This window comes from Neoarius graeffei, chromosome 7, assembly GCF_027579695.1.
Source record: "Neoarius graeffei isolate fNeoGra1 chromosome 7, fNeoGra1.pri, whole genome shotgun sequence".
NCBI lineage: Eukaryota > Metazoa > Chordata > Actinopteri > Siluriformes > Ariidae > Neoarius > Neoarius graeffei.
In genome coordinates, this window is record NC_083575.1 from 91944782 (window position 1) to 91971165 (window position 26384).

The 26384-nt window shown below is 42.1% G+C and overlaps 1 protein-coding gene across 2 annotated transcripts in view; it reads right to left on the reverse strand.

Annotated features, from left to right (window-relative positions):
- gpm6ab (glycoprotein M6Ab) overlaps nucleotides 1–26384 on the reverse strand; it is a 195619-nt gene that overhangs the window by 28259 nt on the left and 140976 nt on the right. For both annotated transcript variants that reach the window (XM_060926570.1, XM_060926569.1), the window contains exons 2-3: nucleotides 12750–12942; nucleotides 129–285 (exon numbers count right to left, since the gene is read on the reverse strand). In XM_060926570.1, coding sequence (XP_060782553.1) covers nucleotides 129–285; nucleotides 12750–12942 — 350 coding nt within the window. The remainder of the gene's footprint in view (nucleotides 1–128; nucleotides 286–12749; nucleotides 12943–26384) is intronic.

Sequence of the window (26384 nt, forward strand, 5' to 3'; positions counted from 1 at the left end):
CTGACATTTCTACATCTGTTTTTTTCCTCAGTGTTTCAAGGGGGCTTAGTGGGGGAAAAAAGCCCAAATACAGATACATACAGTCAAGTCAATTTTCATTACACCCCTCATGTAGCCTTGTGTCTTACCCAGGCACTCACGCAGCGGCCACAGGTCGTGATCTTGAAATCTCCATAGAGGTCGCGGATTGCCCCAGTGGTGAAAAATCCCTCGACCATCAGCAGGATCCCGTAGACAAAAAACGCTGCAGCCACACCGTAGATCACATACTTCAGGATATCAATCCTGAAAAAGTACACAATGAACTCGTCAAACACATTACCCTGATCTTATGTTCAGCTGAGACATTGCAAAACTATTCATGACTGGCTCATTTCACCTGATAAATATGAAACGTCATAACAGTTAATGTTACAGTTATAATTTACAATACAACAAAACAGTGTGATATTTCTTGCTATACACCCACAGACACAGCTCTAAATTATATTTATGATGGTTACTATACAACCCCGATTCCAAAAAAGTTGGGACAAAGTACAAATTGTAAATAAAAACGGAATGCAATAATTTACAAATCTCAAAAACTGATATTGTATTCACAATCGAACATAGACAACATATCAAATGTCGAAAGTGAGACATTTTGAAATTTCATGCCAAATATTGGCTCATTTGAAATTTCATGACAGCAACACGTCTCAAAAAAGTTGGGACAGGGGCAATAAGAGGCTGGAAAAGTTAAAGGTACAAAAAAGGAACAGCTGGAGGACCAAATTGCAACTCATTAGGTCAATTGGCAATAGGTCATTAACATGACTGGGTATAAAAAGAGCATCTTGGAGTGGCAGCGGCTCTCAGAAGTAAAGATGGGAAGAGGATCACCAATCCCCCTAATTCTGCGCCGACAAATAGTGGAGCAATATGAGAAAGGAGTTCGACAGTGTAAAATTGCAAAGAGTTTGAACATATCACCATCTACAGTGCATAACATCATCAAAAGATTCAGAGAATCTGGAAGAATCTCTGTGCGTAAGGGTCAAGGCCGGGAAACCATACTGGGTGCCCGTGATCTTCGGGCCCTTAGACGGCACTGCATCACATACAGGCATGCTTCTGTATTGGAAATCACAAAATGGGCTCAGGAATATTTCCAGAGAACATTATCTGTGAACACAATTCACCATTGCCAGCTAAAACTCTATAGTTCAAAGAAGAAGCCGTATCTAAACATGATCCAGAAGCGCAGACGTCTTCTCTGGGCCAAGGCTCATTTAAAATGGACTGTGGCAAAGTGGAAAACTGTTCTGTGGTCAGACGAATCAAAATTTGAAGTTCTTTATGGAAATCAGGGACGCCGTGTCATTCGGACTAAAGAGCAGAAGGACGACCCAAGTTATCAGCGCTCAGTTCAGAAGCCTGCATCTCTGATGATATGGGGTTGCATTAGTGCGTGTGGCATGGGCAGCTTACACATCTGGAAAGACACCATCAATGCTGAAAGGTATATCCAGGTTCTAGAGCAACATATGCTCCCATCCAGACGACGTCTCTTTCAGGGAAGACCTTGCATTTTCCAACATGACAATGCCAAACCACATACTGCATCAATTACAGCATCATGGCTGCGTAGAAGAAGGGTCCGGGTACTGAACTGGCCAGCCTGCAGTCCAGATCTTTCACCCATAGAAAACATTTGGCGCATCATAAAACGGAAGATACGACAAAAAAGACCTAAGACGGTTAAGCAACTAGAATCCTACATTAGACAAGAATGGGTTAACATTCCTATCCCTAAACTTGAGCAATTTGTCTCCTCAGTCCCCAGACGTTTACAGACTGTTGTAAAGAGAAAAGGGGATGTCTCACAGTGGGAAACATGGCCTTGTCCCAACTTTTTTGAGATGTGTTGTTGTCATGAAATTTAAAATCACCTAATTTTTCTCTTTAAATGATACATTTTCTCAGTTTAAACATTTGATATGTCATCTATGTTCTATTCTGAATAAAATATGGAATTTTGAAACTTCCACATCATTGCATCCCGTTTTTATTTACAATTTGTACTTTGTCCCAACTTTTTTGGAATCGGGGTTGCATTTCTGATTCATTCACTACAGTCATGATTGCAGCATTTTACAATCGGTGACTGAAGCCCCTACAAGCAAGCTGAGAAATAGCTGCAAACGGTATGTTTTAGTTGCTTTCAGCCCAGAGAAACTTCTTCATAGTTCTTAGAACTGTTAGAGGAAGTTCTCCCTATTCTGTGTATGCGCACTACAGGAACTGAGGATGATCATAATTATTAGAATGCTGAGTCAAGGGACTTTTTTTTTTTTTAGCTCCTACTTCAGAGTAGGTTCTCTCCCAGCTCAAGAGGAACCATGAGTGATGTAAGCGTACAGTGATTGGTCAAAAACAAGCAGATGCAGCACCGCCAACCATTATTTTTAAAAACGTGTGTAAAACATTTAAAGCCGTGTAAAAAACAGCTCTTTAATGTTAGAGTTTAAAAAAAATGTGGGAAAATCCAGGCTGTATTGAGTGCCTATGCGATAGAGTAAATACAGCATGATTTTGACACATCTAAGCAAAATATAAAAATCTTACTAGCTTTTCCTGGTAACGTCATGCAAGCAAGCCAGCTTACATCACTTCAGCATTCCTACTGGTGGTACAAAAGCAAACAGAAAAAAAAATCCCTTGAAGGTAGTTGGGTAGTTCCCCTCAATAAGTCCCTAGAACTGGTTGGTCCAACGACTGTTCAACAACTGCACTGGGATTTTTGCTGGTCTTCTCCAATCCTTCAACTAGCTGATCTGGGGTCTGATTTATCAAAGCGTGCATAGAACAAGTTCTATGTTTGTGCATAAGAGCCATCAATACCCACAAGAAATGGGCATTTATCACACAGCTCAATGCAGTGGACATTAACAAATCCTACACATTCTCGGGCACAGCCACAAATATTTGCAAAAAGAAACACGCACCAATTTCTATTTATGGGAAAACGCTTCCTTTCAAAAATCTCAGTTTCCTGCTCATGGCACTGCTTGTTACAGACAATATTCTGCTTCTTCTTTGCCCATCCAGTGTGTTCTGGGTTGGGTCCCTTTCCTAGGGTTTCTTGGTTTAGCAAGTAAGTACAGTGCTGCTTTTGGTCAGGGACAATTTGGAGTAGTCAATTAGTTGAACTAATTAGCCAATTAGCCCAAGTGCATGTCTTTGGACTGTAGAGGAAACCAGAGCACCCGGAGGAGACCCACGCAGACACGTGGAGAACGTGCAAACTCCACACAGAAAAGCCCCCATCAGCCACTGGGCTCAAACCCAGAACCTTCTTGTGAGGCAACAGTGCTAACCACTGCACAACCGTGCCACCCACAGACAACATTCGGCATGACAAAAGGTCAAAGAAGGTGAACATCAACAATGAAGTACGGTAGAGATACTGCTGCATGAAGATGGTTTATTTTCTAGCCTTCATTTATGAATGGATTGCCACTATTGTTGCCTTTTCTGCTGTCTGGAAATGTAATCTACTGCAGCATGAGTGATATGAATGCAAGAAAGACGTGTCATTATTCAGTTCATAGTTCAGGGATGAGAATGGGACATTTAAAAAAACTCTGAAATGTCTGCCAAGGGCAGACATGACGCACGCAAAGCATGCATGGGGGGGGGCGTTCAAAGGGGGGTGCGCCTTATATATATATGAATGAATGTTTTCAAATTCAATGATGGTTTAAAACGTTTATAAATTTTAAGATAACAAATATATATCGTGAGCGATAATGGAGGTAACCGTAACGATATATTAGGCTACGTTCACACTGCAGGCTGAAGTGACTCAAATCCGATCTTTTCGCCCATATGTGACCTGTATCCGATCTTTTATTGACAATATGAACGACACAGATCCGATTTTTTCAAATCCGACCCAGGCCGTTTGGATATGTGGTCCTAATTCCGATTCCTATCCGCTCTTTTCATATGCGACTTCAGTCTGAACTGCCAGGTCGCATTCATCCGACTTACACGTCATCAACAAGCCACAAACGTCACTATTCTGCGCTGAAGTAGGCGGCGGGTCTCTCAAAAAAAGTTACAACAACATGGCGCATGACATCAATGTGAGGGACGCTTCAGGCTGTGAAGGTTCTGAATCTTCTCAATGGAAGGACGCAGAGGTTAGGGAGCTGATTTCCATTTGGGGGGATGCAGCTATTCAAGCTAGATTGGATGGGTCATACCGCAACCGGGCGGTTTTACTTCCGTAAACACTGGCCATGCTCACTGCGTGTGACGTCGTCGTATCCTGCAATGCGCATGCGGAACACTTTTAGGTCGCTTTTCGTTCATACTGAGGATCACATACAAGTCGCATATATTTGTTAATGTGAACGACCTCACAAAAAAATCGGATTTCACAAAAAAATCGGAATTGAGCATTAAGCCTTGCAGTGTGAACGTAGCGTTAGATTCCTCCTGACTCTATCTTTGACAATTTAAGTAAAATGTACCTTTGTGCTTTTTTGTTTTGATGTGCTCCTGGACGTTTCTAGCTCCTTTGTTTCCATAATTGATCATATCTGAGCACAGAATACACAGAACCTTTCCCAGCACGTCCACTTTTCGGATATGTTCCGTCAGGCACGTCGTCACAGTTTGTGTCCCTATCTGCATGGTAACACTACTATCGAGCCATGCCCATCGGAAACAGTTCTTTATCCCGTTTGATTTATCGATTTCCCTGGCAGAGCCCCGGTGGGGGCCCAGGGGGCGGGAGCTAATGATTTTTGGCTATTTTTTTTACCCCAAAACCATTAATTTTATCAGCAAAAAGTTGCAATTTATTTGGAAATAAATTCCCCTTAGGGGCGGCACGGTGGTGTAGTGGTTAGCGCTGCCGCCTCACAGCAAGAAGGTCCGGGTTCGAGCCCCGTGGCCGGCGAGGGCCTTTCTGTGCGGAGTTTGCATGTTCTCCCCGTGTCCGCGTGGGTTTCCTCCGGTTGCTCTGGTTTCCCCCACAGTCCAAAGACATGCAGGTTAGGTTAACTGGTGACTCTAAATTGACCGTAGGTGTGAATGTGAGTGTGAATGGTTGTCTGTGTCTATGTGTCAGCCCTGTGATGACCTGGCGACTTGTCCAGGGTGTACCCCGCCTTTCGCCCGTAGTCAGCTGGGATAGGCTCCAGCTTGCCTGCGACCCTGTAGAACAGGATAAAGCGGCTAGAGATAATGAGATGAGATGAGATAAATTCCCCTTCTTGGTGGACTACCAGGTGAAAATGATTAATATGGGACAAGAGACTTGTTTTTAATCAATTCACATTTGATGATTTCCAAAAAAAATCAATGCACCTTTTAATATAAACGAGCTCTACAGTATTATATTTCTGCATTTTAGCTATTCATGTCTTTGAATACTCTAATCCTTTACAATGAAGTGCAAACCAGAAAAAAGTTCTATCATATAATTCTCTTAAGCTTTCTTCTGACGTTATCATGGTAGCAGGAGGTCTTGCATATTAAGCAGGCAACATTCAACATCACTCATCACTTCCCTTTCAACTGTTGTGTGGACTAACTAGGTTTTATCTGGACAGGATGTTGTGTAATGTAATACAGATACCATACGGTCAATCTGAAGATCAGGATGGTGATTTTGAATTAAAGAACAGGCATGTACAATTGGCATTACATATTGGAAATTTTTTTAAAATCAAAAGCTAAGTTCATCTCGGCCTAAAAAATTTGGGCAGACGCTCCCGCGCGGCACACGCCAGCAATTCCCCCCGTCCCCCTATGAAATGAGCAATAAGTAGGAGAGTTATACACGGTATCATACCTAAAATTTTATCAGAAATATAGATATGATACTATGATTCTCCCCAACATGCTACATTAGATAAGCTAACCCCATTTATAAAAAGATACACACTTATATATGACGTGTATTTGATATATATGATGTATATTCATACATTGTTACTTTACGGAAATCTTCAGTAAGTTTGGTCTTTTCATGCCAGCCTGTTGTAGACCTAAATATAATGCACATGAACTGACACTCCTCACCTCAACATGTCCTTTACAATCATTTAAGCCACCATGGGCAATGCTGAAACCACTGCTGCAAACAGTACATCGCGCAAAACTGTAATTATTGTTGACCCTTATTAGACAGGGAGATTATTAGACAGGGAGATTCTTTTGTGTAATCTGAGCTGAAGTGGGTTTTGTATTTCGTTTTTTGGGGCACGCACTCTCTCTCTGCCATGCCGATCCTGTAGGCTGCACTGACTCAACTGAAAACGTCGGTCCTCAAGAAAAGGGATAAAAGCCCGCCCACACTGAAAGCTGATTGGCTTATTTTCCTGAGTAACCCAATCAGTATGCTCTTTGTCTAGCATGCGCTCCATGAACAGGCACACGCGCAGTCTCTCTCTCGCGCTCCGTCATATGCGCACATTCTAAGATGCGCGAGGTAGACAATGTTTCGCGTGCATGCTCTTGCTCGCTTGCTCTAGATTGCAGGAGATAGTCTCCAATTTGCGGGCATCAGGGAGCCGCTATCAATATGCGGGAGACTCCCGGAACTTCCGGGAGACTCGGGATGTCTGCGTTATAAGGTGACCACAGATCGTTAACCATACACACACACCCCGAACCCCTCCCCCCCCCCCCCCCCCCCCCGAAATTTTCTCAACGGATTTACACGTTTCACAAAAATTACATTTTCAGCGGGAAAAACTCGGAATTCCACGGATCTGCGGAAAATTCTCACCCCTGATAGTTAGTTGGAAAGTCTGCGACTTCTTATTGAAATATACCCATGTCTCTAGAATAAAAATCAACTAAAAGTGCACTAGGGCAAAAGGAAACAGATTAGCCACTCATTAATCACAGCAAATAATTTCCTGCACTTCTTAAAAACGCATTCTCAGTGTGTGCCAAAACTTTAAGAAAGGCATCAGAGTGATCAGTCTTCAGATGTGCTTTTTATATATTATTTTACTTGACATGTCATGAGCACTATATGATGGACAATAATTGGGATGGGCTCGGTTTACTCCTCATAATCATTAACATGCGAATGCACTTTACCACCAGGGGGGCCTGCATATGTATTACATTACATTACAGGCATTTAGCAGACACTTTTATCCAGAGTGATGTACAACAGGACCCTGACACACCCCACCCAGGGAGCAATTGGGGTTAAGTTCCTTGCTCAAGGGGACTTCATCCATTCCTGCTGGTCCAAGGAATTAAAGCAGTGACCTTTTGGTCCCAAAGCTACTTCTCTAACCTCTAGGCCATGGCTTCTCCCATGTGTGCTACCAGGAGTTTGTGTAAACACAGATGTTGTCCTGCACAAGAAGAAACCAATAAATAAGGTTCAGTGCATAGAAACATGCATATCGATGGTTTATGCACAAAACCTTGTGTACTGATGGATGTAAACAAGGCTACCGGAAATGTGAGAACCACACAATTTCAAAATGGAAATGCATCAGATCCCCGAGTGTAGTGTCGTAGTACTCGAGACTGTTCTCAAGACCACTTTTTGAAGATCTCGGAATCGACCACATTTTTATTTGGTCTTGTCTCGTTGTCAGACATGGAGGACTTGCAATTTTATTTCAAGGTTGGTCAATACCACAACTGTGGGGATTTCATAAAATTGACTATGAATTGTCTGATTCATTTGTTAACATCATTACTGTGATTGAATGCAAAATTTCTTGCTTCAAATGTGACCAAGGCGGCACGGTGGTGTAGTGGTTAGCGCTGTCGCCTCACAGCAAGAAGGTCCTGGGTTCGAGCCCCATGGCCGGCGAGGGCCTTTCTGTGCGGAGTTTGCATGTTCTCCCCGTGTCCGCGTGGGTTTCCTCCGGGTGCTCCGGTTTCCCCCACAGTCCAAAGACATGCAGGTTAGGTTAACTGGTGACTCTAAATTGAGCGTAGGTGTGAATGTGAGTGTGAATGGTTGTCTATGTGTCAGCCCTGTGATGACCTGGTGACTTGTCCAGGGTGTACCCCGCCTTTCGCCCGTAGTCAGCTGGGATAGGCTCCAGCTTGCCTGCGACCCTGTAGAAGGATAAAGCGGCTAGAGATAATGAGATGAGATGAGATGAGATAAGATGAAATGTGACCAATAACGTGACTCATTGCTAATTTGAAATTTTTATTCCTGTTAATGGCTGTCACCCCTACCCTACCCCCCTTCACACACACACACTGGTCTGGTCCTGGTCTTGACTCGGTCTCACCCTGCTTTGGTCTTGACATGATCTCATCCCCTCAAATTCTTGGCCTTGTCTCGGTCTTGATACACTCTGGTCTTGGTCATGAATTGGTCTCAGTTTAGGGGGAAGCCATGGCCTAATGGCTAGAGAAGCAGCTTTGGGACCAAAAGGTCACCAGTTCAATTCCCTGGACCAGCATGAATAGCTGAAGTGCCCTTGAACAAGGCACCTAACCCCCAACTGCCCCCCAGGCTATTCTGGATATGTTGTACATTGCTCTGGATAAGAGTGTCTGCTAAATGCCTGTAATGCTCATGTCACAAATACAATTATAAAGTTTGCCGATGACACAACAGTAGTGGGACTGATCTCTAATGGCAATGAGACAGCTTATAGAGATGAGGTCTGCAAGCTGACTGAATGGCGTGTAGATAACAACCTGTCACTAAACGTCAAAAAGATAAAGGAGTTTCTTATAGACTTCAGACAGCATGAGGAGGAGTCCCTGCCACTGGAAATAAGGGGAGAGGAGGTGGAGAGGGCTTCCAGTTTTAAGTTCCTGAGTACCCACATCAGTGAGGACCTCAAGTGGATGGTTAACTCCAGTACTCTGGTCAAAAAGGCTCAACAAAGACTATACTTCCTAAGGACTCTGAGGAAGACCAACCTCTCTGCAAAGCTGCTGGAGTCATTCTACCACTGCTCAGTCGAGAGCATATTGATATGTTGCATAACAGCCTGGTATGGAAATTGTTCAACAGCAGACAGAGCAGCTCTTCAGAGGGTTATTAATACAGCACAAAAATTCACCAGACTCCCCCTTCCTCCCCTGGAGGACATCTACAGAGCTCGCTGCCTCAGCAGAGCCTGCAACAACATTAAGGACAATACACATCCAATTCATCACCTGTTCTCACTACAGCCATCTGGAAGATGCTACAGAGCCTTAAAGGCCCACACTTTCAGACTCAGGAACAGCTTCTACCCAACAGCTATCAGTGAATTGAACTCACACCTCTCCACTGCCACCACAACAACTTTACCTCAATTGCAATCATAATACACGAACGTGCCATAACTGCATAAGCCACTTTAAGTTGTTTATATATTTTAAATTTCTATTTAAAATATATTTTGAGTTATTACTTAGTTAATTGATAGCTCCTTTTAATGTGTGTAAGTGAGTGAATGGGGTACATCCATCCATCTATTATCTGTAACCGCTTATCCTGTGCCTATCCCAGCTGACTATAGGCAAGAGGCGGGGTACACCCTGGACAAGTCGCCAGATCATCGCATAGAGACAAACAGCCATTCACACTCACAGTCACACCCACGGTCAATTTAGAGTCACCAGTTACCCTAACCTGCATGTCTTTGGACTGTGGGGGAAACCGGAGCACCTGGAGGAAACCCACGCGGACACGGGGAGAACATGCAAACTCCGCACAGAAAGGCCCTCACCGGCCGCTGGGCTCAAACCCAGAACCTTCTTGCTGTGAAGCAACAGTGCTAACCACTACACCATCAGAAAAGTGAATGGGGTACAGTTTTCTTTTGTTTTACAAGAGACACCAAATTTCATTTTATGTTAATATGCAAAGACAATAAAGGGCATTCTGATTCTGATGTAATGTAGATGGTCTTGACTACAACACAACCTGAGTGCAAGTAACCCATAAGATGCAAATCTATTAATTTCTGTAGCATTTCAAAATCTACAGTATGAAAGTGCACTCTTGATATACATATTTTTTTTATTCTAGCATGCTGTCAGATTGACTTCTTTCCACTTTACTCTTTGTAAGATATTTTGAAAGAACAGATTATATGAGGGGACGGCACGGTGGGTGGTATAGTGGTTAGCGCTGTCGCCTCACAGCAAGAAGGTCCGGGTTCGAGCCCCGTGGCCGGCGAGGGCCTTTCTGTGCGGAGTTTGCATGTTCTCCCCGTGTCCGCGTGGGTTTCCTCCGGGTGCTCCGGTTACCCCCACAGTCCAAAGACATGCAGGTTAGGTTAACTGGTGACTCTAAATTGAGCGTAGGTGTGAATGTGAGTGTGAATGGTTGTCTGTGTCTATGTGTCAGCCCTGTGATGACCTGGCGACTTGTCCAGGGTGTACCCCGCCTTTCGCCCGTAGTCAGCTGGGATAGGCTCCAGCTTGCCTGCGACCCTGTAGAACAGGATAAAGCGGCTAGAGATGATGAGATGAGATTATATGAATACACTTGTTTAACTCTGCGTTCTCTCATTTAATTGAAGTCGTCAGTCAAATTATAGATGTTAGTAAATGAAGCTCTAATTACTTTTTAGAGATGTGACTTTTGGGGAGGGAAGAATTTCTCATTACCAGTGTAGTGAAGAGGCACTTCTTGTGCCTGGTGTGCAGTGGAAGATTGAATGTCATAGCAAATCACATCAATATTATTGAAAATATGATTGAGTTCATTTAATGGCTTGAGTAAATGAAATCAAATATGCTTATAATAAAGCATGTGAGTGGTGAATTATATCTTCTTTGCAACTGTGCATTAATATAGAGGTGAGATGTTTAAGTCTCACATTACACGCATGCACTTCAGTGTGTGATGGTCAGTGGGCGTGTTGTACAGAGAGAGAAGGAGATGGTGACTAATGCAATCTGCTGCTCTCATTCTTTCCATCCTCTCCTCCTCCATCTCCTCTTTATATATCTCTGCTTCTCTCTCTCTGGAGATCCCTCCATCCATATCTTCCTCCAGCCAATCCATCATGTAGTGCAAATATTCCCCCCCATTTTTGTCTATTTTCTACTCTGCTGCTTTCATATTTTCTCTCTCTCTCTCAGGTAGAGGCAGTGAGCAGGTGTACTATGGCAACCCATAGCGATTTCAGAACAATTTAATTCCCTAAGTGGGACCATAGCCAAAGCCTCAGACTCAGGCCTCACACTAAGGCCTTTCCCTTATCTTTCCTGGGTGTGTGTGTGTGGCAGAATTCTGCAGGGCTTTGCCAAGGGAAACGATGTCACAACCATGATACTGCCACAACAGTGCCATGATATGGCCATGATAAAAAGATACAGCAATGATACAGCCAAGACATAACCATGATACGGCCATGATATGGAAAGATATGGCATTGATACAGCCATGACATAACCATGATGCAGCCATGATATGACTATTATATAGCTATGACATAAATATGACATGGTCATGATGCAAACATGATATAGTAAAGGGCGGCACGGTGGTGTAGTGGTTAGCACTGTCGCCTCACAGCAAGAAGGTTCTGGGTTCGAGCCCAGTGGCCAACAGGGGCCTTTCTGTGTGGAGTTTTCATGTTCTCCCCGTGTCTGTGTGGGTTTCCTCCGGGTGCTCCGGTTTCCCCCACAGTTCAAAGACATGCAGTTAGGTTAACATGGGACGGCCTTGTGCTGAAGTGCCCAAGAGTGGCGGTGCGCACGAATGCAGCGGCTTTTCTCTCCTATGATGAATTCAATTTCATTGTACATTTGTGCAGTTACAATAAAGGCATTCTATTCTAATGGCGAAGAAGATCATTCATTATAAATGGTGTGCTCATAACATAAGCATGGTATGGCTGTGGCGTAACCATGAAACAGCAATGATATAACCATGATGACATGGCAATGATATAACCATAGTACGGCCATGATATAACCATGATACAGCCATGACATGACCACAATACAGCTATGATATAATCATGATACAGTCATGACATAACCATGATACATCCATGATGTAATCATGATACGGTCATGACATAACCATGATACAGTAATGATATAACCATGATGTGGCCATGATATAACCATAGTACAGCCATGATATAAACCATGATATGGTCATGACATAACCATGATAGGGCCATGACATAACCATGATAGGGCCATGAAATGATAACAATATAGCCATGACATAACCATGATACAGCTATGACATAATCATGATATGGCCATGATATAACCACAGTACAGCCATGATATAACCTTGATATGGCCATGATATGACCACAATACAGCCATGACATAACCATGATACGGTCATGACATGGCCATGGCATTCTCATGACATAACCATGATATGGCCATGATAATGACATTTCTATGTTTTGGCCATGAAATGACAACTATACCACTATGACACATTGACATATTCGGAATTTGATGGCAAACAGTGATGTCTGTTTGGAAATACTGGGATTGGATGATGAATATTCACAAAATTTTAACCACATTAGCATTTATGTCAAAACATTACTTTAATAACATGAAGACAGTTCAAATCTATGCAACACACATTTACTTTTAGCAAAAGTTTTAATACAACATGAAAAATTCAACCTTAAGAGCTTGTTTAAGCACCCACTGGTGACAGTCTTGGGATCTGACCTCACCTTTCTTTTCTTCTGGTACAGAAGCATTACCTGCTGAATACCCAGTGTGTTTTTGTGTAAGCATGTAACTTCATGACAGTCAGTACTCACATGGTAAACACGTCCAGGGTTTCGACTGGTGATCGGACCACTTCAAAATAGTTCTGCAGGATGGTGACGGTACCAGAGAGAGCCTCATGCCCACACCCACAGAAGAGTGCCACACCAGCATAGAGCAGGATGGTGGCGATAAGAGAGGCATATGGAATCCCGCTCAGGCATTTAATACAGCACTCAGAGCACCCTAGAGCAAAACAAAAGAATGCATCTTAAAATCACTACCACGAGGAAGAGCATTTGGATTGTCATTGATGTCTGTGATCTTAGAAAAGCATAAGTCTGTAAGTGTGGCATATCTAATGGTTAAACAGGAGCCTATCCCAGGAAAAACTGGGAGAAAGACAAGAAAACAAGCAAGTCCATTAATCCATAATGGATATATAACTGTAACATATGGCAATAGTTGCATATTAACAACCAAGCATTCTTCATCCTGTATCATTCCTCGAAAGTTTTAAGTTTTAGCAGTGCAGTGTTCTTAACATTCTACTTAGTCCTCATTCAAAGGAAGTTCCATGGATCTTTTCTTTCAACACTGATATTTCATTTTCAGGTTGCATCTCCATAATAAATATTCAGAACAGATCATCATCCAAAGCATCACTGTCGGGAGCAAACTGCAGTACACCCAGGATTGGTGTGTCTTTGGAATATAATCTCCACTAGTTCAATTATTTGTTCAGTTTTATAGTGAACATGGGTGGTAATTGGGGAAATATTTGGTTTTGATGATGAACATTGGTCTTAGATGGGGAAATATTATGTTATGATGGTGAACATTGGTGTTAGATTGGGACATATTCAGTGTTGATGGTGAATATTGGTGCTAGATGACGAAATATTTGGTTTTGATGGTGAACATTGGTGTTCGATGGGAGATATTTTATTTTGTTGGTGAACATTGGTGTGAGATTGGGGAAATATTCAGTATTGATGATGAACATTGGTGTTAGATTGGGGAAATATTCAGTTTTGATGGTGAACGTTGGTGTTAGATGGGAGATATTTTATTTTGTTGGTGAACATTGGTGTTAAATTGGGGAAATATTCAGTTTTGATGGTGAACACTGGTGTTTGACTGGGAACTATTCTGTTATGATGGTGAACATTGGTGTTAGATTGGGGAATATTCATTATTGATGGTGAACATTGGTGTTAGACTGGGAACTATTCTGTTATGATGGTGAACATTGGTGTTAGATTGGGAAATATTCAGTATTGATGGTGAACATTGGTGTTAGACTGGGAACTATTCTGTTATGATGGTGAACATTGGTGTTTGGGAAATATTCAGTATTGATGGTGAACATTGGTGTTAGATTGGGGAAATATTCAGTTTTGATGGTGAACATTGGTGTTAGATTGGGGAAATATTTAGTTTTGATGGTGAACATTGGTGTTAGGTTGGGGAAATATTTGGATTTGATATTAAATAATGGTATTAATTTGGAAATGTTGAAATTTATTGATGAATACAGTGGTGATCTAATTCGCTGCCAGCTTGCAGAAATTGGTTTTGATGATGAACATTGGTGTTACTTGGGGAAATATTTGGATTTCATGGTCTATATCTGTGTCAAATTGGAAATATTGGGATTCCATGGTGAATGGTGATGTTAGTTTGGAAATGTTTAGATTTGATGGTGAAAATTTGTATTAGCTTGAAAATACTTGTGAATATAATGGGGTGCTAGCTTGGAAAAATTGCATTTCATATTGAATATTGATGTTAATTGGGAAAGTGTTTGCATTTAATAACAAATATTGGCATTCATTGGGGAAATATTTGCATTTGATGGAGTGTAATGATGTTAGGTAGAGAAATTTTGGCAGTGGTTATGGCATTTGGTTACTGATCAGAAGGTAATAGATGCTTATAGATGACTACCAATGAGTAGCGTCTATCCTGAAGAACTTTTTTCAAGTCACTATAGAGTAGCTGGCGAATATGCAATCCAATTTGCAATTTTACATGGCAGCAGAGCTCTGCACCTAACCCTGAACCCATTTATTCCAGTTTGCGGTCTTGGAAAGGGATGCGAAATAGCATTGTGACCAATTCCAACTGCCCTGCTGAACGATTTACAGCCATAACATGCCTGCATGCAAACAGCACACACCGCAAATTACATGCTGTTGTCCCTTTGTGGGTGAGATTTATGGGAAATCGTAAACCATGTTGCTGTCTCAACAAAAACGATACGCTGGCAACTGGCCAACAGCAGCATGCACCCGTGTATAGCTTACACAGAGAGCGGATGTTGTCAATCATATTCCCCTTAGGAGGAAAAATATATTTCTTACTGTGGCAACAGGCTGATTCAGAAACTATGATTCACATTTAAGCCTGTATGAATGAAGCGCATCATCTTTTGCCCTGAAGCAAAAACTGTAAAGTACATTGTAAAGTAAGCAAATATTCATGGTTCTTTAGTATTTAGCTCTTCCATTCTTGTAGCATGATTGCGCATATTTAATTTCAATCGCTGCTTATGAAATCACATCTGCATTGTGTTTGCATTCCCATCTGCTACACCTTTCCAGAACCTTCTGTGTGAAATGAAGTATTCCAGATGTTAGGGAAAAAAAGATCATGGTACTTGAGTAGTGCATTACGATTGCAGGGGAACTATGAGCACTGAAAACAACACGCCAGAGACGAGTGAAGCAACACCGCATCCCAATTAGAAGAGCTACAGTCCTCTCAGTGAGCGTTTCATTCTAACAGCCAAAAAACACACTCACTGCTGATAAAACAGGCATACTTCCTCAGGAAAGGAAGGTTTATTTTCTTGAACGAGAGGTTCATGAGGGCCAGAGTGGTGTCTCAGTGGTGTTTGGATGGAGGAGATCCGAATGAGGAAATTCATGAGGATTGTGTTTTCTGTGATCGGTATACCAATAAGACAGAGTTTATTGGTCAGTGATGGACACAAGTCTAAACCTGCTTCACCATATCAATCCATGAGACACAATGATCAGAGGATCTCAGACCCACGTCATTCCACTTATATAATCAGTTACGCATTCCTTCAGCAGGAAGTGTGCAGCTGTACAGCTGGAGTTTTCTCTAAGCATTGTTTAATTAGATTTTTTCTTTTATTCCCACCAATGTGCTGTTTAGTGCTAGCTTGGATTTATACCAATATTTTTGTTTTGATTTCAAATTCCCACTGTGTAGACCATCATCATTTTCACACATCCTGCCTGACTACTGTGTGGAAAACCGAGATACTGTAGAGTTCCTTAGTAGCTTGGCTCTTGGTAGAAAGTGGTAGCACACTGGCCTGATCTAGATCAGAATTCACCAGAGGTGGAAAAACTGGATTGACAAAGTAAAAGTCCTGCTTAGGTTTTCCTTCTGCCTGTGCTCTCAACACAGGTGATTTCACCAATTAGCTCATCAACCTGGCTTAGGGGATGTGGTAATTAGGATCAGCTGGTTCATTGAATTGGCTGGAGCAAAAATGTGGCAGGGTTTTTACTTTCTGCACCGGGGTTTTTCCACCTCTGGAATTCACCACCAGGAAAAGTCCACTTCCCAAAAGAAACAAAGCCAGAGTAGAAAAAAGAGAGGACTTTATGCAAGGTTTTATGCCTCAAATTTTATTTTATATAATGTAATGTCATGCAATATAGATATTGCATGGATCTGACACCCAGTATTGGGTTTAAAACAAACAAAAACAAGTGTTGCCAGACCTTCAGTTTGACATTTCAAGGTCACTCAAGGTCAACATTCATGGTGCTAAATGAAAGCCCATATGGGACTACCTATTTGTTGATAATGGCAATATTTCTCAATCATCAGCTGTCAGATTATAGTCCTATGAAAATCCATGACCTTGAGTTTGACATTTCAAAGTCATTCAAGGTCAAAGGTCATGGTGGTGACTGAAACCCCATATGAGACTTCTTATACAGTATGTTGATAATGGTTAACATCTGTCTATCGTGAGCCATTTTAAAGTTATGAGCCTCTGAAAACCCATGACCTTGAGTTTGACCTTTCAAGGTCACTCATGGTCAAAGGTCATGGTGCCAAATGAGAGCCCGTATATGACTTCCTATATGTCAATAATATTAAGTGTCTGTCAATCCTGAACCGTTTCACAGTTATGAGCCTCTGAAAATCCGTGACCCTGCATATGACCTTTCAAGGTCACTCAAGGTCAAAGGTCATGGTGCCAAATGAAAGCCCATATATGACTTCCTATATGTTGATAATATTAAGTATCTCTCTATCTTGAACCGTTTCCCAATTATGAGCCTCTGAAAACCTGTGATCTTGACCCCTGACATTTGACCTCCATCCACGAAGAAAACTATGAGAGATAACCCATCATGTAGCATATCGATGGAAGAAAAATTGAAAGATGAACATTCTGGATTTGGTTTGAAGTAAATATGATGAATATGAAGGAAGATATCGAAAAAAAATGGACCTTTTTGGTGACCTTGACCGGATGACCCTCAAAATGTTGGAGGTTGTATTTGAGACCAATACCCATCTATCCTGAAAGTTTCATGAAGATTGGTCCAGCCGTTTTCCAGTAATGTTGCTAACAAAAAAAAACAAAACAAAGAAACAAAGAAACCCCACCGAAAACAATACCTCACCCCCTGGTGGACTCCGTTCCAGGTGAGGTAAAAATGTGGATCGGATATTAGAGAAAAAAAAATCAGATCCTGTAACAAATGACAAATCTCTGGAATTGGATTTGGAAAATAAAACTATTTTTCAAACTGGAAATATTTACATAAAAAAAGAGAGAGAGATATGGTCTGGGTTTCCCAAAAGCCTCTTAAAGCTAAGAGCATCTTTAGCTGCCTCTTAAAATCCATCATTAAGCTAATGTGGTTTTCCCGAACAACATCATAGCCGGGCGGCACAGTGGTGTAGTGGTTAGCGCTGTCGCCTCACAGCAAGAAGGTCCGGGTTCGAGCCCCGGGGCCGGCGAAGGCCTTTCTGTGTGGAGTTTGCATGTTCTCCCTGTGTCCACGTGGGTTTCCTCCGGGTGCTCCGGTTTCCCCCACAGGCCAAAGATATGCAGGTTAGGTTAACTGGTGACTCTAAATTGACCGTAGATGTGAATGTGAGTGTGAATGGTTGTCTGTGTCTCTGTGTCAGCCCTGTGATGACCTGGCGACTTGTCCAGGGTGTACCCCGCCTTTCACCCGTAGTCAGCTGGGATAGGCTCCAGCTTGCCTGCGACCCTGTAGAACAGGATAAAGCGGCTACAGATAATGAGATGAAATGAGATGAGAGGAACATCATAGCCAAAGTGATAAGTTAGTTTGATCTTAACTTACGAAGGACCTGAATCAATCATTCTTTAACAACAAAGAGTGCCTCCTCGCAGCTGAAAACAATGTGCATGCGCCTCCAAGGGACTCTCATGGTCAACGGGGGAAACTGGTGTTGAACCTGCTGCTGGGGTTAAATTATTTTTTCTTGTACACTGCAAGTACATCTAGTTAATTATTAATTAAATATATGAAAAACACTATGAATATATTTCAATATATTATAGATATGGATACGTATGGATATCAGTATGTCACATTGACATCGCTACATTTTAATCAAATTTAACACCATTAGGCAAGAGATTCTCTCATTAATGTCATAAATTAGACATTTCTGTGGCTCTAACATTGTGTATGTATATATACGGAAGAACGTTGCCAACTTGGTGTTGTGGATAACAGTTGAAATGATTATGAGTGCATGATTCAATAACAGTGAAATGAGCAAGCACGGTGAACACATTTACTTCATTATTTAGCTTGTTATTTGTTCATTCTTTCATGTAAATGTTTCATTTAATAAAAAAAATAAACACGCTTGGAATGAAAAAAAAAAGTTATTGTCCAAAAATGTAAAATAGTTTCAGTTATTACTTACCACATTATATATGTAATGCTTAATGCCAATACAATAGATTAACATATTTTAACACTTTATATTTCATTAGTTTTTGGTTAAAAACGAACGCCATGTGACCTCATCGACTGGATTTAGCAACTATCCATCCATCCATTATCCATAACCGCTTATCCTGTGTAGGGTTGCGGGCAAGCTGGAGCCTATCCCAGCTGACTACGGGCGAAAGGCGGGGTACACCCTGGACAAGTCGCCAGGTCATCACAGGGCTGACACATAGACACAGACAACCATTCACACTCACATTCACACCTACGCTCAATTTAGAGTCACCAGTTAACCTAACCTGCATGTCTTTGGACTGTGGGGGAAACCGGAGCACCTGGAGGAAACCCACGCGGACATGGGGAGAACATGCAAACTCCACACAGAAAGGCCCTCGTCGGCCGCTGGGCTCGAACCCGGACCTTCTTGTGATTTTAGCAACTACGAATGCCTATATCAAGGAAGCGTGCTACAAAGAAGCTCTTCGCAAAGTTGCTCTGAACACTCCTTCTTACGGGTGAGTTCAGGAAAACCATGTACAGAGACAACATTCACTACTTAAGAGCATCTTTAAACTCACTCTTTAGCCCTAAAGTGCAACACTATCAGGAAACCTACCCCTGAATGTTTTTTTTTTAATTTTGTTAGTATTGTTTTTCTATTACATTTTATACTTTATTATATTTACACTGGGGCGGCACGGTGGTGTAGTGGTTAGCGCTGTCGCCTCACAGCAAGAAGGTCCGGGTTCGAGCCCCGTGGCCGGCGAGGGCCTTTCTGTGTGGAGTTTGCATGTTCTCCCCGTGTCCGCGTGGGTTTCCTCCGGGTGCTCCGGTTTCCCCCACAGTCCAAAGACATGCAGGTTAGGTTAACTGGTGACTCTAAATTGAGCGTAGGTGTGAATGTGAGTGTGAATGGTTGTCTGTGTCTATGTGTCAGCCCTGTGATGACCTGGCGACTTGTCCAGGGTGTACCCCGCCTTTCGCTCGTAGTCAGCTGGGATAGGCTCCAGCTTGCCTGCGACCCTGTAGAAGGATAAAGCGGCTAGAGATAATGAGATGAGATGAGAAAGAAAACAATATTACATCGGTATCAGCTGATACTCCAGCTTTCAGTTTCAGTATCGAGCCTTGTTTGATGACAGTAAATAAAAGTAAAGACTTTTACTTTCTTTCTGTTTTTTGTTGGCAGTTTGTGAGCAAACCTGTACAGTACATCATGATCATTTAATCATATCATTCAATATACACTCAGCGGCCACTTTAATAGGAACTTGTTGTTGATTCTAAGATCCCTGTTCTTGGCTGCAGGACTGGAAACCAATGTGCTCTTCTGCTGTTGGTTCTGCTGAGATGCTTTTCTGCTCACCATGGTTGTAAAGAGTGATTAAATGAGGTACTATATCCTTCCTGGCAAAAAAAAAAAAGCTTGAACCTTACAGTATCTGCCCTTTTTCCTCTGACCTCCCTCTTTTATCACAAGGCATTTTGTTTCCACCCACAGAACTGTCGCTCACTCAGTCAACGTTTTTTTTGGTTTTTGCACCATTCTGTCTGTGTAAACTCTAGCGACTGTTGTGTCTGAAAACCAAGGAGATCAGCAGTTTCGGAAATACTCAAACCAATCCACTTGGCTCAAACCAACACCCAGTGAAAGAAAGTCACACTTCTTTGAGATCACAATGTTTTCCATTCTGATGTTTGAACATTGTGAACATTAATTAGCTGAAGCTCCTGATTTGCATCTAGAGTAGGGTGACCATATTTTGATTTGGGAAACCAGGACACCTTAGTGCGGGGGGGGGGGGGGGGGGGGGGGGGTAGTGTTAGTAACATATCAAACTACAAACTGACCTCACTCTGTTGAGGTGTCCCATTCTGTGGTGTTAGTACTGACCAGGGCTTTGAACCGGTTCAAGGAACGAAAACGAAACCGGGAACTTTTTCTATTTCACATGGAACAGAAACGAAACCAGAAACTTTATTATTTTTATGTTCCGGAACAGAAACGCTTATTAAAAATAATGGTAACCGGTTGATACTGGTTTTTATTTCGTTCCTCAAAGTTTCCGTAGCCTACAAATAAAAAAGCCATTCTTCTCCTGCGCAAGTTTCTATGACCCGCTGGGGTTCACTTCCTGTGTGACGTTCGCTGACTGAATGGAGAGAGCGGGAGGGTGGACTACTATCACGTCTCCATTACTGAGTGTCTGAGCAAAGAAGAGCCTGAACGATGCAACCTCCCTATTGGCTGTTTGTAAAAATGTATCAGTTGTTGCCCTTCCCACGGGAATCATCGCGGGCTCGAGAGACGAGACCTGACGAGTTAGTTCGTTGGTAGCAGAACAAAATGTCTGGACACAAATCGGGTTTTCAGAAAAGGAAAGAAAATAAACGGAGGGTCGAAAATACAAAAAAGGAGGCAGAAAATGCAAAACGAGTTTTAAGGTAGGACAAATGGTTACTTTTCTGAGGCAGCCCGCCGTGGCTGCAGGCTTTCAGTTATGTCATTGGAATGGTTACTTTTCTGAGGCAGCCCGCCGTGGCTGCCTGCAGGCTTATTTATTATAGCCCATTTAGTTAAAATAGTTGATATAAAATGTTATAGTTATAGTTATGTGATGGTTGTCCTGATTTAGACTGGTGGTTTTTTTTTTTTTTTTGGGGGGGGGGGGGGGGGGGGGGGGGTGTTGCGCGATGTTGCACCCGGGTCCAGATTAGGGCAGAACCGGCCCTGGCTACATTTCAGGTGTAGTTTATTTTATGTATGTATGTACTTGCATAGATGTGTACTTGGTCTTCCAATATGGCGCCTAACAAAATCTCGCGGCGTGGTGACGTCATGCGGTAGCCCTCTATAGGGCCTGACTAGCCTTTGGTAACACACTAAATGAATTATCTTTCATTTTTGGCACTTTTTCTGTTTGTGTAGATGGGAAGACATACTGAGAATCCAAATCGCCAACATTTGAAATAATAATTGTTTTGAATTATTTCTTGTCTTATTTAATGAAGGTTGTAATAGAATTAGCCTACATTTGGCTTAAGCTGGATGAGACAGAGACATCATTTTATAGCCATTTGTTAAACAGCTGACAGGAACGTAATTAACCGTTCCGGGAACGAAATTTTTTTGTTCTAACCGGTTCGGGAACGTCTATTTAATGGTGGAACCCAAAACCGGAAACGTTAAAATTCCGTTCTGTTCGGAACGAACCAATAGGAAAAAAATTCTGGTTCAAAGCTCTGGTAACTGACTGGAGTAATCACTTTGATTGGAAGAAGAAGGGTGGTGTGCAGACCAAATTAACTGAGGTGAAAGATACACCAAATGAGACAGCAACCACCATCGCAAACTACCTAATGGAAACATTGGTACAAAAAAACTATTTGTCTTCCAAATGCTGAACAAAACACTCATTGGTGTGGGTTGCCCAGTATACATACTGAACAATTGTGTCCATCACGGGGCAGACACACTTGTTGTGGACCTTGAAAATATCATTTTTAAAATATACCAGTACTTCCACATTTACACCGTGCGTACTGAGTCCCTCAAAGAGTACTGTGATTTTGCTGACACTGAGTACAGGAGGATGCTTTCACACAGCAAGACAAGGTGGCTCTCTCTGTTCCAGGCATAGAGAGGATGCTACAGATGTTCCCTGCTTTAAAAGCATTATTTATGTCTCAGCAAAAGCCACCCATGGTGATCAAGGCGTTTTTTGAAAACCCATTTAGTGAGATATACTTATGGCACATGCACTCACTTAACAAACATACAAATAAAATATTTAAAGTTGGTTTATTAAAAATGCTTTTCATAAAAGTCAACAACAATAACTCCAATAACAAATGATATTTAAAATGTATTTATTCAAAAATGCTTTACAATTTCTGTAATGAATGAATGACACAATGAAAGAAATAATGTCTCATCTAAACCGCACTCACTCATATTAACAATAAAAGTTAACAATAACTCTCAACTCCCAATAACAAACATACTGATACTCAGTTAGCCTCAATTTCAGTAATGAAAGAAATAATGTCTGATCTGTAGGCTATTGGAAAAGATAAATTAACAAATGAGCTAATTAACAAAAATACCTCTTGTATATTTACTTTAAAAATAACTCAAAAATGTAAAAAAAAAACCTAACAAAAAATATCAATAGTCTATCTTTAGTTTCCTGCTTAATCCTCATCTTCCTCTTCGTCTGGTTTTTCCTCCTCTTCGTCTGGTTTTTCCTCCTCTTCGTCTGGTTTTTCTTCCTCATCCTCCTTGTTTGCCCATTGATATTTTGCTGTAGAGCTGATCTTTCTCAGCAGTTTTTTGTTGCTCAACAAATAAGCATGAAAGTCTTTGCAAGACATATCTTTGAAATTGTATTGCACAAATAGAATCCCTTTCAATGATTCAACAGAGAGCTGGTTCCTCTCCTTTGTCCACTGGCTCTGCATCAGTGAAAAAACTCTCTCCACATTTGCATTGTGAGAAGGAAGTGCAAAGGCAAACTGTGCAATCTTCAGCAGTTCTGAGTAGCATGCAATGTTTTTGGCCTTCTCAAAGTATTTGGTCCACTTCTGGTGCGCCTGCAGGCCCATGAACTCATCGTCACTGCAGCTTTCAATGAATTTCTTCAGATTGGCAACCTGGTCAAAACATTTAACGCCATCAATTGGCACCCCCTTCTCTCCAAGGTACTTGATGCAGGCCTCCACATCATTCCACTTTGGTGGCTCACTCATGTCCATCCACATGAATGGTGAGAACTCTTCCATGGGAGTCATCCACTTCTCCAGATACTCTAAACATGAACTGTACATGCCAAGCGCATCAGCCATGAACTTGTCACAGCCCCCTTCAAGTCCATCTCTGCGATTTTCGGCCAGCAGTCCCTTAACTTTGAGGGACATGAAATTGTTGTTCTTCCGTTCAAGAAGAATGTTGTGGATGCTGCTCAATATTTTCTTAACCTCCATGATGGAGTTATTCTCCCTTTCCATTTCTTGAATGTGATTGTGGAAGACGGACATGAGTGAGTGCATGTGCCACAAGTATATCTCACTAAATGGGTTTTCAAAAAACGCCTTGATCACCATGGGTGGCTTTTGCTGAGACATAAAGAATGCTTTTAAAGCAGGGAACATCTGTAGCATCCTCTTATGCCTGGGAACAGAGAGAGCCACCTTGTCTTGCTGTGTGAAAGCATCCTCCTGTACTCAATGTCAGCAAAATCACAGTACTCTTTGAGGGACTCAGTACGCACGGTGTAAATGTGGAAGTACTGGTATATTTTAAAAATGATATTTTCAAGGTCCACATCAAGTGTGTCTGCCCCGTGATGGACACAATTGTTCAGTATATGCGCTGGGCAACCCACGCCAATCAGTGTTTTGTTTTGCAGCAATCTTTTCAAATTCGCAAATACATTGTTTCCCCCTTCGTCACGCCGGGTTCCACCAAAATTAGTGTTACAATTGTCCCCAGTAAATGTGATGCATTTGGAAGACAAATTGTTCTTTGCCAATGTTTCCATTAGGTAGTTTGTGATGGTGGTTGCTGTCTCATTTGGTGTATCTTTCACTTCAATTAATTTGGTGTGCACACCACCCTCCTTCCAATCAAAGTATTGGATAATTATGGGGAAGATTTTTACTGCACCGTGATTACTCCCATCAGTACTAACACCACAGAATGGGATATCTTTGAGCGCTTCGTGCGCCAATTCGACAGAGTGAGGTGCCAGAACACCGTTAACAATTGCCTCCGTCTAAGTACGGGCACAACTGAACTTTTTGGCCGTGTCAGAATTGGGGAGGGTCTTTTTCAACAATGAACTTGTGCAGTCCATAGACCGATAACTGTTATGATGTTTCACTGTGTGAAATGACCAGGCACCCTCCGCTGTATTCACGGCATCCTCATTCCCTGGTTTCACAAAGTACTCTGTTATCGACTTTGAGGTACTCTCGCCTCGAACAGCTTTTTTGTGTTTCTCGGTGTCCAGGTGGAATTTTAGATCCCTGGCACCTCCACTGGACACCGAGACATATGTACCTGCTTTGCACACTGTGCACAAAGCTTCCCACTTGTCTCGACCCAGTCTGAAAGCGGGGAACTTCTTTTGTAAGTCGTCTGTAAATGTGCATTTGCGCTTCGGCATGTTGCTGGCGTACTGACAGCCACGCTGTCTTCTGATTATAAAAAACTGACCGCACTGACGCGGCTCAGGGATTACGTCACACGCAGCGCAGTGCCCTAGTGCCGGGCAATTTAATGGTCCAATGGAAGGTAATAAAAAACAGGACATTTCCCCACTTTCTAAAAAGAAACCCGGACGCCCCGGACAGGACGTGAAAAACGGACATGTCCGGGGAAAACCGGACATTTGGTCACCCTAATCTAGAGATAGACTGATATGTTTTTTTCGGGGCCGATAGCGATTATTAGTAGTCACGGAGGCCGATAACCGATATGTGGAGCCGATATTCATTTGCAGTAAAAGTGAAAATATTGGCGTTGAAATTTTGAATAATAGAAACTCCAACACTTTGTTTAAATGCCTTTAAGCATGTGTTTATTAAACTTCTTTTCATATTTGCAACCGACAATAGACATCTTTTTAAAATTCTAACAAAAAGTGCAGGAAGCTCCCAGGCTCAGCAGTATGTCTTTGCTTATCCTCAAGCATACTGAGGAATGTCTCTTTCAGGTATTCCCCAGTGTGGGACCCACGCATCGCTCTTGTGTTTAAGACGACCTGCTTTCTTATCCATTCAGCATCAATGAAATGGCATGTCAGGCTCATGAGAAACTCCGTCAGACCAGACCAGCAGTCTGTGGTAAAGGAGAGAGAGTAGCCAGCATGATCAGGTTGAATCAGGGCCTTGATCTTGTCCACAACCTTGTGGTGAACTTCTTGCAGCTTTTCAGTTCGGTAATACTTGTCACTTTTCAGAGCATATCGTGGCTCTGCTGCAGCCATCAGGCGCTTAAAGCCAACATCAGACACCACCATGAACGGTTGGTTGTCAGTGATTATCATCTCTACGACTAGTTTGTCCACTAGTTTCGACCTGTCATCGGAGTTTGTCCACTTTCTTTGTTTCTGAAACATGTCCTCTATTGTTGGCTGAGATGAAGTTGCCTCATCCTGATGAGATTCAGATCCCTGTTTCTTCTGTGCTGTTTCATACAACTCAGGGTGGTGAATCCTAAGATGGGACCACAGGTTTGAAATATTTTTGTTTTTTCCCCGTTGTTGCTCCCATGCTGACACCTTCATTGCATCTGCATGATTTTATGCATCAAGGGATCGGCTGATTAGAGAACTGCACAAAACAGTTGTACAGGTTGATGGGTGTTCCTAATAAAGTGGCCAGCGAGTGTAGAAATGCCTTAAAGTGCCATTCCACCATTGGATGTATTCTTTGGCATAAAATACAATATATTTTGTGACAACATGACTAGACAGAGAAATCTTTTAGCTTCAAAATGATATATCAAACATAATTTTTTGACAACGACAAGTATATTAATTTTGCGACCAAAGTCACCTACCCTTTTAATTTCCGCGCGGTAGTGAAACGTGATGTCATCGGCAGGTTCCCCTTCTTGTGTACCACGTGTCGGTCTATTTTTAGACCAGGAAACCCCCAAAGTGAGAGAGTCATTTCTCCTCGTATATG